Here is a 13,412-nt window from a genome sequence, read left to right on the forward strand (position 1 = left end):
TTTGGGGCCTAGCAACTCTTTCTACTCGGGGACTGACATAGTTTGGTTTTAACGCTCTAGTAGATAGTAATTTTCTTTTTTATTTCCCGTCCATCATTACTCTTACATGCTAAAGTTGACTGGACTTCAAATGTAGATCTTTGTAATGAGATTACAGATTGAATTGGAATGAAAAGAATAGAGGTGGTTAATGAGTGATCACAAAGACTGGTTTTTATAATTAACACCGACTTAATTTCATTAGCTATGAGAATCACTGTGTGTACTGATAGATAATGCCCCTGTAAGTAGTTGGAGGTCAAAAAAGGAATGAGAATTACTGAATTTAAAAATCATGGAGCTTAGACCTCATCAAAATTAAAAACTTTTGCTCTTGTAAGTCCATCTGAAAAGGATAAAAAGACATACTACATGCTGGGAGAAAATATTTTCAACTGCATCTCTGACAAAGGACTATTATTATCTAGAATATATAAAGAACTTAACAGTAAAAACAAAATCCTATTAGAAAATAGGCAAAAGACATGAGCAGACATTTCACCAAAGAGGATATACAAATGGAAAAATAAGCATATGAAAAGATGTTTAATATCTTTAATCATTAGGGAAGTGCAAATGGAAACCACAGTGAGCTCATCAGAATAGCTAACCAAAAAAAAGTGGCAACACCAAATCCTGGCAAGAATATGGAGAAACTGGATACTCCTACATTGCTGGTAGGAATGTAAAATGATACAGCCACTCTGGAACACAGTTTGACAGCTTTTTATAAAACTAAACATGTACTACCATATGACCTAGAAATTGCATTATTGGGCATTTATCTCAGAGAAATTAAAACTTACGTTCACATAAAAGTCTGTACACAAATGTTCGTGGTGGCTTCATTTGTAATAGCCCCAAACTAGAAACAACCAGATGTTGTTTAAAACTCTGTACTATGGTGTGGTATATCCATACCATAGACTACTACTCAGCAATAAAACGGAACAAACTATTGATAACACACAGTAACTAGGATGAATCACCAGGGAATTATACTGAGTGAAAAAAAGCCAATCGGAAAAGGTTATATACACTACGATTCTATTTATGTAAAATTTTTGTGATGAAAAAATTTCAGAAGTGGAGGAAAGATTAATGGTTATCAGAGGTTAGGGACAGGACCGTACGTGGGGAAGTAGGAGAAGAGATTGGGAAGAGGTGGTGTGGGTATAAAAGGGCAAGGCAAGGGATCCTTGAGACAACGGCACTGTGCAGTATCTTGACTGTAGTATGCAGTATCTTGATGGTGGATACATTTACCTACAAAGATGATAAAATTGTATGGAACTTAATACACACAAACGAGGACAAGTAAAAAACTTGGGAGAGCTGAGTAAGATTGGTGGATTGCATCACTGTCTTTCCCACCAGAGTGATAAGGAGGTCGTGAAAGATCAACATTGTAAATGCTAGAATAGAAAGAATGAGAAATCTCAGATTATAGACAATTGCCAGGACGTGGCAGCATTTTTTCAAATTAATTTTCAAATTAAAGTACACAATCAGTACATAAAGACATTCTCATTATAAAGTGTTAAAATAGGGCATATAAGACTTCCAGACTGGGGCGCCTGGGTGGCTCAGTCGTTAAGCGTCTGCCTTCGGCTCAGGTCATGATCCCAGGGTTCTGGGATCGAGCCCCGCATCAGGCTCCCTGCTCTGCGGGGAGCCTGCTTCTCCCTCTCCCACTCCCCCTGCTTGTGTTCCCTCTCTCGCTGTGTCTCTCTCTGTCAAATAAATAAAATCTTAAAAAAAAAAAAAAAGACTTCCAGACTATTTTCTATACGTGTGAATGCGATATAGAAAAAACTACTTGTTTGAACATAATTGTATCATTCTATAGCTATTGTTTTGAAAGTTTCCCTTTCTACTCAATACGTCCTAGCGGTTTTTCCGTATTAATGCTGCAGCTAGGTCTGTTTGGTATTTTGACTGCTGTAGGGTTACAGAGCATGGCTGTGCATAGTAATTTAGTTCACTATACCTTACTGAAGGACAGTTTAGTTCTGGCCAATTTTTCACTAATACAAATGAAATGATGCTGCAGTATGAAATCATTAATACCTGTGTGCAGGTGTTTCTAGATTAAACACCAAAAACTGGGGTTTCTGGGTAATAGCATATAACCTTTTTCCATATTTGCATGGCAGTTAGTAGTGCCAAATTACCCTCTGAATTAGTTGTCCCAATTTGCACTCTAGTGAGTAGCACATAAGAGTGTTTCCTTATAAAATCATAAACACATGAGAATATCAAACCTGCTATTTTCACCGGGTGGCAGTGTAAGTATGGGGAAAGAGTATCACAATTGACTCATTACTCTTCTCCTCTTCCTCTGGTGCTAGAATCTGTGGCCTTGCTACACTGGGTTGGGGTAAATTTTAAGAGTGGCTATATTAGGGAGAAGGGAAATGAATGATCTAGGATTTGTATTTTTCTAAGTGTCATCTATTTTATTGAGACAGTTTGTCAAGTTTTAATCAGTGTAGTCATTTGATGTACAATTTCCAATTTTAGGATCTCCTCCTGTTCCTGATAATGACATTGGAAAGCTTCATGCCCATTCACCAATGGAGTTGTGGAAGAAAGTGTATGAAAGGGTCTTTCCACCAAAGGTAAAGATTTCTAATTCTTTTAAAGCAAGAATTTTTTGCATTATTCACCAGTTATTAGGAAATGTTCCAACGAGCCTATTATGATTACTTTGTTTTCTCCTCTCGCATGCTCAAAAATTGTGTGCCAAAAATCTATTGTACACAAGGCACTGTGGGTTTTAAAAGTTGAGCAAGACACAGCTCTTCAAATTCAGCTCCCCAGATTCAGCTCCCAGGCTGCTGGCGAAGTGGGAGACAGCAGCTGGACAGAGAGGGAGGGAGAGGGCCTGGTGGAATCTGAAATGGGCCTCAGCGGTGATGATAAAACCTCAAAAGACCATAGTCAGTCTGGCTGAGGCAGATGATAGTTGTTGACAGTTTGGGGGTATGGGCATGAAATGACTTGAAGAACTGTAATTTCAGAGTATCAACATGCTAAAAGATATCAAGGACCCTGCAAGAGACCCTCAGTATGCTGAAAGTGAAGTTGACGAAATGAGAATTCAGAAGGATCAGGTAGTATCCTCAACATTTATTTTATCTCATCTTGAATTTTATCACAAAATACCTGTAGAATTCCATAGATTTTTCTCAATGTATTTAATTTTTTTTTTTACTTTCAGAATTATTGGAGGGGTGCCTGGCTGGCTCGGTTGGTAGAATGTGCAACTCTTGATGTTTGAGGTCATGAGTTAGAGCCCCACGCGGGGTGTAGAGATTACTTAAAAATAAAATCTTAAAAAAAAAAAAACTGAAATAATACATCTTTACTATATAAAAAAAAATTCTGATGTGCATGAAGAAGGAATTTAAATCATTCCACCACCCAGAGATGACATAATGTTCACATATCCTCTTTGGGTTTTCCAGTTAACTTTATGTTGAAGATGGGTAGTGATTCTTACCTTGCTGCTGGGGAGACCATTTCACATAATCTATGGGATTATTTAAATGTTTTTGGTTTTTGTTAGAATATTCAGACATACTTAAACTCTTCTTGTACCAGAAAAATTCAGGATTACCAGTCTGAAAGCGTGTAAACACAGGATCTCTCAGGAAAATGGTTAAAATGGAGACTGTGTTCCACATATGCCCAGCTAGCGCCATTTGCGATAGAAAAGTCTGATGTAAGAATGCAAAAGCTGGCAAATTCATCATGACCCGATACTTAAAATTTTCCCGGATCTCTAAAACGAGACATTGTGCAGAACCCAAATTTACAGCAAGCACTGTAAACTGAGTGCCCCGACAGCCTCTTGGGTGGGGTTTGTAGAGCTGTCACGTGGGCCGTCACACTGTTGCGAGGGTAAGCCGAACACAGCCATCCACGGGAGTAGGGACTAGGGTATTTTTCTCAGCACTAGCCTTTCACCTTCAGGGGCCCTAGAATAAGAAAACAAAACATCCTATTTAAACATAGTCCAGAAGACTTTTGAAAACTATGTCATGCATATTTAGAGGGTTTTGTTGCTGTAGCAAAGTGAGAGGCGTGTTGTAGAAATAGTCAGACGGCCTCACATAACCTTTACTATGTGTGCAGCTTAGCTAAAGATTAGTTGGAAGCCATCCCTGAATTAATATTTACCGAGGAGTCAATGACTAACTGCCATTGTTTGATAAGAGTATCTTTATATTGCATAGTGACCCCTTTTATTACACTTATATACACAGGTGTTATGAAAGGGCTGGGGTATTTTTCAGCATCGTGACTTTTCACATTCAAATCCATCTTCCATTACTGACCTAAAACTGTAGGAATTTGGAGTGGAACTGGAAAGCAACCCCACAATACCTCCCATTCTTCACTATTAACTATTAACACAGCCTATGAAAGAATTCATCTGCATTACGTGAAAATCTAGCCAGTTGTCTATAGCTCTTCACACTACCTGTTTTTTTTAGATTATTTATTTGTTTATTTATTTGAGAGACTGAGTGAGTGAGCAGGGGTAGAGGAAGAGGGAGAAACAGACTCCCCACTGAGCAGGGAGCCCGACACGGGGCTGGGGTCCTGGGATCATGACTTGAGCTGAAGGCAGCCTCTTAACCAACTGAGCCACCCAGGTGCCCCTCTTTTTGATCTTTTAATATCATTATTGCCACATAACACATTTCCATAATTACATAAAAGTGTGTCCTTACTTAAAAACAATCTGTAAATGCTTAGAGAAGCCCATACTGTGTGCCATTTGTCTGCATACCTTTAACCCAGATACTTCTGATTCTGGTGCTTCTTGGGAGGACAGATGACGTCCTGTTTCATTAAAATATAATACAGTTGCATTATGAGTGGAGGGCTGGCCCTGAGTCCGTCTGAGACCACCTGTGATCCCCCCTCTTGATTCCCTCCCCATCTTCAAGCCCCATTATTAGTGGCTTAAATAATCATCAGGGAAAAAAAACAGTTTGGGGCTTTTAAGCTTTGGCAGTGAAATTAGAGCATGTCACTTCTAAGGTGAAGAGGCTCACTCGTGAGTTCCATTCAGTTCCTCCAACTCTGGAGCCATTGAAAAGGCTCAGGTCATACAGAATCACTAGGCAAGAAGAACGTGTCCATCCCTGGGCCCCAGAAGAACTGCATTTGAACCACATTTCTATTCAGTAATTCTGTTGGTGCCATGGAGGCACCAAGCCCCCCAAAATTCTGTAATACCTATTTTAAGTCCTTGGTAGTAAAATGTGTCATTTATGATAGTTGTCCAGACTCCTTGCTCCCCGTCTCCACAGCTGCATGTAGGTCCTCACAGGGGACTGAAATCAGTCCTCACATGTTTAAGGATCAGCCTTAAGGCCCCTTTCACCTTTCCTGAAGACTGTCTTTGCTTAATTAGCTCTCTTTTCTCCACTCAGTTCTTTCTTTTGCCAGACTTCACATGGACACCAGAAAATACTTCCTCATAGAGTATCCTGGTTAACTGCAGAATGTGTGAGGTTGACTACTTCTTTGCCGATTTGGATGCCTTTTATTTCTTTTTGTTGTCTGATTGCTGAGGCTAGGACTTCTAGGACTATGTTGAACAGCAGTGGTGAGACTGGACATCCCTGACATATTCCTGACCTTAGGGGAAAAGCTCTCACTTTTTTCCCATTGAGAAGGATATTCGCTGTGGGCTTTTCGTAGATGGCTTTTATGATGTTGAGGTATGTACCCTCTATCCCTACACTGTGAAGAGTTTTAATCCAGAAAGGATGCTGTACTTTGTCAAATGCTTTTTCTGCATCTGTTGAGAGGATCATACGGTTCTTGTCCTTTCTTTTACTTATGTAGTGTATCACATTGATTTGCAGATGTTGAACCACCCTTGCAGCCCAGGAATAAATCCCACTTGGACGTGGTGAATAACCCTTTTAATGTACTGTTGGATCCTACTGGCTAGTATCTTGGTGAGAATTTTTCCATCCATGTTCATCAGGGATATTAGTCTGTAATTCTTCTTTTTAGTGGGGTCTTTGGTTTGGGATCAAGGTAATGCTGGCCTCATAGAAAGAGTTTGGAAGTTTTCCTTACATTTCGATTTTTCGAAACAGCTTCAGAAGAATAGGTATGAATTCTTCTTTAAATGTTTGGTAGAATAATTCCCCTGGGAAGCCACATGGCCCTGGACTCTTGTTTGCTGGGAGAATTTTGATTACTGCTTCAATTTTTCTGTTTCTTCCTGGTTCAGTTTTGGTAGTTTTTGTCTATAGGAATTCATCCATTTTTTCCAGATTGCCTAGTTTATTGGCATATAGTTGCTCATAATATGTTCTTATAATTGTTTGTATTTCTTTGATGTTGGTTGTGATCTCTCCTCTTTCATTCATGATTTTATTTGGGTCCTTTATTCTTTTTGATAAGTCTGGCCAGGGTTTTTTCAATCTTATTAGTTCTTTCAAAAAACTAGCTCTTAGTTTCGTTGATCTATTCTACTGTTCTTTTGGTTTCTATTTCATTGATTCTGCTCTACTCTTTATACTCCATGTGGAAAACCCGAAAGACTCCACCCCAAAATTGCTAGAACTCATACAGGAATTCAGCGAAGTGGCAGGATATAAAATCAATGCACAGAAATCAGTTGGGTCTATACACCAGCAATGAGACAGAAGAAAGAGAAATTAAGGAGTTGATCCCAAGGAGGCAAAGGATCTGTACTCAGGAAACTATAGAACACTCATGAAAGAAATTGAGGAAGACACAAAGAAATGGAAAACGTTCCATGCTCATGAATTGGAAGAACAAATATTGTGAAAACGTCTATGTTACTTAGAGCAATCTACACATTCAGTGAAGTCCCTATCAAAAAAAATACCATAAACTTTTTTCACAGAACTGAAATAATCCTAAAATTTGTATGGAACCAGAAAAGGCCCCGAATAGCCAGAGGAATGTTGAAAAAGAAAAGCAAAGCTGGTGGCATCACAATTCCGGACTTCAAGCTCTATTACAAAGCTGTCATCATCAAGACAGTGTGGTACTGGCACAAAAAACAGACGCAGAGATCAATGGAACAGAATAGAGAGCCCAGAAATGGACCCTCAATTCTATGGTCAACTAATCTTTGACAAAGCAGGAAAGAATATCCAATGGAAAAAAAGACAGTCTCTTCAACAAATGGTGTTGGGAAAATTGGACAGCCACATGCAGAAGAATGAAACTGGACCATTTCCTTACACCATATACAAAAATAGACTTAAAATGAGTGAAAGACCTAAATGTGAGACAGGGATCCATCAAAATCCTAGAGGAGAACAGAGGCAGCAACCTCTTCCACCTCGGCCCCATCAACTTCTTCCTAGACACATCTCCAAAGGCAAGGGAAGCAAGGGCAAAAATGAACTTTTGGGACTTCATCAAGATAAAAAGCTTTTGCACAGCAAAGGAAACAGTCAACAAAACCAAAAGACAACCAACAGAATGGGAGAAGATACTTGCAAATGACGTATCAGATAAAGGGCTAGTATCCAAAATCTATAAAGAATTTATCAAACTCAACACCCAAAGAACAATTCAAGAAATGGGCAGAAGACATGAAAAACATTTCTGCAAAGAAGACATCCAAATGGCCAACAGACACATGAAAAAGTGCTCAACATCGCTCGACATCAGGGAACTACAAATCAAAACCTCAATGAGTTACCACCTCACACCAGTTAGAATGGCTAAAATTAACAAGTCAGGAAACGACAGATGTTGGTGAGGATGTGGAGAAAGGGGAATCCTTCTACACTGTTGGTGGGAATGCAAGCTGGTGCAGCCACTCTGGAAAACAGTATGAGGTTCCTCAAAAAGTTGAAAATAGAGCTATCCTACGACCCAGCAATTGCTCTACTGGGTATTTACCCCAAAGATACAAATGTAGTGATCCAAAGGGGCATGTGCACCCCAATGTTTATAGCAGCAATGTCCACAATAGCCAAACCATGGAAAGAGCCTAGATGTCCATCAACAGATGAATGGATAAAGAAAATGTGGTATATATATACAATGGAATATTATGCAGCCATCAAAAAATTGAAATCTTGCCATTTGCAACAACATGGATGGAACTGGAGGGTGTTATGCTAAGCGAAATCTGTCAATCAGAGAAAGACAATTATCATATGATCTCACTGATATGTGGAATTTAAGAAACAAGGCAGGGGATCATAGGGGGAGAGAGGAAAAAAATGAAACAAGATGAAACCAGAGAGGGAGACAAACCATAAGAGACTCTTAATCATAGGAAACAAACTGAGGTTTGCTGGAGGGGAGAGGGGTGGAGGGATGGGGTACTGGATAATGGACACTGGGGAAGGTATGTGTTATAATGAGCACTGGGTATTACATAAGACGGATGAATCACAGACCTGTACCCTTGAAACAAATAATACATTATATGTTAATTAATTGAATTTAAATGAAAAAAAATACTGCCTCAGTTTTTGCTAACTTTTAAAAGCCCTCTAGTTTTTTTTTTTTAATGATTCTCTTTTTAAAAAAATTCCAGTGTAGTTCACATACAGTGTTGTATTAGTTTCAGGTGTACAATATAGCAATTCACCAATTCTCTACATTACTCAGTGCTCATCATGATAAGTGTACTCTTAATCCCCATCACCCGTTTTACCCATCCTCCCACCCACCTCCCCTCTAATAACTCTCTGTTTTCCTCTAAAGTTGAATCTGGTTTTTTTTTTTCCTTTCCTCATTTGTTTCTTAAATTACACATATGAGTGAAATCATATGGTAACTGTCTCTGACTTATTTCACTTAACACCCTATAAATTCATTCATGTTGTTGCAAATGGCAAGATCTTATTCTTTTTTATGGCTGAGTAATATTCCATTGTGTGTGTATACCACATCTTTTTTTATCCCTTCATCTATCAGTGGACACTTAGGTTGCTCCCAAAATTTAAAAAGCCCTCTAGGTTTAAAGCATTCCTGATTTTAAGGGGACATACGTATAGAAAGCACTTAGTGAACCCTTCTACCTCTTTTCTATATTTTTATTGCCAAAGAAAGAAAGAAAAAAAAAACAAGGAAAAGGTTTGAGTAAACAATATTTTTAAGCTCTTCTTGGCCAGCCACACATACCTATTTTGAATTTGTTTTCAGAAATCAACTTGTCTATAATCCCTGAACCTATAATTTAAACACATAACACACACTGATTTACATGCTTAGGGAAAAATGTTCTTACCGTCCTTTATCGAAGATGCTATTTCAAGTGTTTTAAGGCTGTGGTCCACTTACGATTGAAAACTTTAGAAGTTCTTAAGAGGAAAGGTGGAAACCTTTCTTAGTTTTGCATTCACTTTTAAAATGGCTCTCTAAAGCAACCATGAATAATTACAGTGTAAAGAAAATCCTCTTGGGATGCCTGGTTTGGCTCAGTCGGTTAAGCATCTGCCTTTGGCTTGGGTCATGATCCCAGGGTTCTGGGATTGAGTCCTGCATCAGGATCCTTGCTCCGCAGGGAGCCTGCTTCTCCCTCTGCTTGTGCTCTCTCTGTCAAATAAATGTTTAAAAAGAGAAAAAAAATTCCTCTTACTTGCTCTTCCTTTAGAGAATTAAATCATATTATTTTGACTTCCCATGACAGGAGTATTGAAGGTTTAGTGGTCGTGGTGAGTTCGGTATCACATCACTCATCACTCATTCTTTGTGACATGGCCTGTGTGACCAGCCCTGTTCTTCTCTCAGTTTGCTCTCTGCAGAAGGGAGATAGATATCTTTAGCAAAGACTCTCAAAGCAATGTCCTCACCCTTATCATCGGTAAAAATAATACAGTTCTTCCAATTAAAAGCAAGATAACTACTGTTTATTCCTTATGACTTAATAGTCTTTGAAACCCTATATGGTAGATGACTGGTGAACTCAGTTAACTTCATTTTAAGAAAATAAACCAATCTGCAAAGACTACTTTGGAGTTATTATATAAAAACTCTTCCAAAGTCTGTCTTCAGTTTTAAAACTTTGAACATTTAAACTTAAGTAACTTGAGTATAGGTATAAAAGAGACAATCCACAATTTTTCTGAAAATGAGAATGGAATTTTCTTTTCATGGCAACTATGAACTTCAGTTATGTTAGCCAAAGAACAGTGATTGCCTTATCTTGCAGAGTAAACCACTTTCTGCTCATCTGAAATAATATACTTTGTACAGTTATTGAGACACTGAACAACATATAAGAAGCCAGGAGGTAATCCCCTTTGATAATGCCTTTGCATATGAATCATCTCGTGCAGGGTTTCCACCCATATTAGAATTTTATGAATTGTAAAAGTAACATATACTCATTATGAAAAACAACCCTCAAAAGATATAGAAGTCTATAAAACAAAGTGGAGGCATCCCGTCCTCGCTCCAACCTTTTTCTTCTTGTGGCACATATACCACTATTTTTGCTGGCTGCCCATGAAGCCCTTGTGAACGAGCGCTGATGTTAATAACGTCCTTACTGAGAGACAGCCAAGTTGTTTCCAGTCCTGCCCCAGGATACACAGTGAATATCCTTCTATTTATATCCTTGCGCTCTTCTCTCTTATTCTATGAGACACATTTTGAAAGGCACAATCACTGGGTCAAAAGAATATATACATTTTAAGTATTGATAGTTTGACAACTTCAACCCAGTTTTGGCAAGAGTTGAACAGGAAACAAAAATACCACTTTTAAATAAAGTATGACAATGTATTTTAAGAGTTAAAAGAATTTGTACGTATATGTATTATATAATTTCATCTTTAATAAGTGCATTTCTAAGTGTTATTTAGGCTACACAGAAACTCTGAAGACTCTACATTTCTAGAAAATAAATCCTAATTATAAGAATTTACAGAGTAATTGTCAAGAAATTTTGAGGATGGTAATACCATAAAGGATGTACTGTCATACCTAAAAAGTGCTAAGGCAGTTTTAAGGTGCCTAGTTTAATTTTTAAGTTTTTTTCTTAAGTAACACATATTTTTGTTTTAGGAACTGGAACAATACAAAAGAAGTTCTTCCAAGTCTTGGAAACAAATTGAGTTTGATTCTTGAACCTAATTCAACTATAGTGTATTTATTTCTTCTTTCCCAAATACAAGTAAGTTTATTTTATTAATTAGCTATAATGGTAATAAGTGAAGGAAGCTAAGATGTGTAATTTGTTGAAGGAAAAGTGGCATTTGTTGTATTAGTGCAACTCTCTGGATACTTTTAAGTCTTTTAAAAGGGAAAAAAGTTGTGAGATTACATGCAGTATTTTTTAAAATAAAAAGAATACTCTACCTTTCTCTAATAAGTTTAACTAGTGTATACTCAGTTCAGCATTTATAAGTTTCTGCTTATATCATTTCAGGACTATGAAAGCAAGAGCCTCTAGTAACAGTTACCAGTGTGAGTTTAAGCATTTATATTAGACAAATTCCTTCTCGAAGGAGTTCTTGGGTGAGTCACTTTCACAGATACCATTATTGACTCTCAAACACAGGCACAAGCACCTGAAGAACCTATTTAAAGTGCACATTCCTGGGGCGCCTGGGTGGCTCAGTCCTTAAGCGTCTGCCTTCGGCTCAGGTCATGATCCCAGGCTCCTGGGATCGAGCCCCGCATCGGGCTCCCTGCTCGGCTGGAAGCCTGCTTCTCCCTCTCCCACTCCCCCTGCTTGTGTTCCCTCTCTTGCTGCCTCTGTCAAATAAAATCTTTGAAAAAATAAAACAAAATGCACATTCCTGAGTCCCCACAACCAGAGATCCTGAATCAGTGGGTCTGGCATGGGGTACAGTAATCTGCATTTTTAATCAGCATCTCTGATGATTCTGACATACTTATTTTGAGTATAACTTAAGATTTTATTTATTTGACAGAAACACAGTGAGAGAGGGAACACAAGCGGGGGGAGTGCGAGAGGGAGAAGCAGGCTTCCCGCTGAGCAGGGAGCCCGATGTGGGGCTCGATCCCAGGACCCTGGGATCATGACCTGAGCCGAAGGCAGACGCTTAACGACTGAGCCACCCAGGCGCCCCATTGAATATAACTTTTTTTTTTTAAAGATGTTATTTATCTGTGAGAGAGAGAGAGAGGGAAGGGTAGAGGGAGAAGTAGACTCCCCACTGAGCAGGGAGCCCTATGTGGGACTCGATCTCAGGACCCTGAGAGCGCAAACTGAGCCGAAGGCAGACGCTTAACACCTGAGCCACCCAGGCGCCCAGTATAACTTTTTGAAGAACATGTAAATTTAAGGATATATTCTATCAATAAGCAGGCCAAAACTTCATGAATTGGTAATATTGAAAGATCATTTCCAAGGGGAAATAGCTTTTAAGAAGCCTTCTCGATCCTATGAATTTGTGTACCTGCTAGCCAAGTTCAATCTGGAGTAAGCCTAATTGTTGTCATTGACCAAGAAAGTCATTTGTGTTCTTCCATTTCCATTACAAAATATGTTCACTCTAATAAACCATACACCCAGCTTCAAATAAGCACACTTACTAAACCCAAGAACACCAAAATTGATGAGTGGTATCTGAGTGGAAAGCAAACTACCTGATCACTGCAATGAAGTAATTAGACTTCATTAACTACTTGGGGCACCTGGGTGGCTCAGTCGTTAAGCGTCTGCCTTCGGCGCAGGTCATGATCTCAGGGTCCTGGGATCGAGCCCCGAAGCAGGCTCCCCGCAGAGAGCCTTCTCCCTCTCCCTCTGCTGCTCCCCCTACTTGTGCTCTATCTCTCTGTCAAATAAATAAAATCTTTAAAAAAAAAAAAGAATGTGGGATATAATTTCAGGGAAAAAAAAAGACTTCATAAACTACTTGCAGTCCATGTGATTCCAGCACTCTTGACAACAGGAGTTTCAGCATGTTTCCAAAGACCCTCAGTCTTAGGTGCAGACAGGCACCCTGCCCAAGTGCCATGGAGAAAGCGCTCCCTTTAAATTAATATTGAACGTTATAATCTCAGAAACATCCACTGACTGGGAAAGAAACAGCCTATTCCACAGTAGTAACAGAAATTTCTGTTATATAATTTGATTGTCTTACACATCACTGTCCATTTTTTGACTTGAGACAGACTGTCACATGTTGAAAGTCATTGTTTTTCCAAGATGGTATCACTAACATTTAATAGCTTGAAGTCACGTGCTGTGTCAATTTTCCAAATGTTTCCGAGCTAGAATGAAATTCATCTGCATATGAATAGTAGAAATGTTTCCACTTACAGTGCATACCCATATCTTTAGTAAGTTGAAATCAGCGATTTCAAAAGAGGTTCCTGTGGGACTCTCTTTGAACTGCTTTAATAGATTATCATCTGCAGAACTG

At 38.8% G+C, this 13,412-nt stretch overlaps 1 protein-coding gene across 6 annotated transcripts in view; it reads left to right on the top strand.

Annotated features, from left to right (window-relative positions):
* DYNC2LI1 (dynein cytoplasmic 2 light intermediate chain 1) overlaps positions 1 to 13,412 on the top strand; it is a 55,668-nt gene that overhangs the window by 29,552 nt on the left and 12,704 nt on the right. For 4 of the 6 annotated variants that reach the window (XM_081833486.1, XM_031017600.2, XM_081833487.1 and 1 more), the window contains 2 exons: positions 2,563 to 2,660; positions 3,063 to 5,921. In XM_081833486.1, coding sequence (XP_081689612.1) covers positions 2,563 to 2,660; positions 3,063 to 3,299 — 335 coding nt within the window. In that variant the 3' untranslated portion in view covers positions 3,300 to 5,921. Of the gene's footprint in view, positions 1 to 2,562; positions 2,661 to 3,062; positions 5,922 to 11,082; positions 11,192 to 13,412 lie in introns of those variants that run through there. The other 2 variants (XM_081833489.1, XM_081833488.1) reach the window with 1 other exon arrangement.

Source organism: Leptonychotes weddellii, chromosome 10, assembly GCF_054177405.1.
Source record: "Leptonychotes weddellii isolate Sample4059 chromosome 10, ASM5417740v2, whole genome shotgun sequence".
In the NCBI taxonomy this organism is placed as follows: Eukaryota; Metazoa; Chordata; class Mammalia; order Carnivora; family Phocidae; genus Leptonychotes; species Leptonychotes weddellii.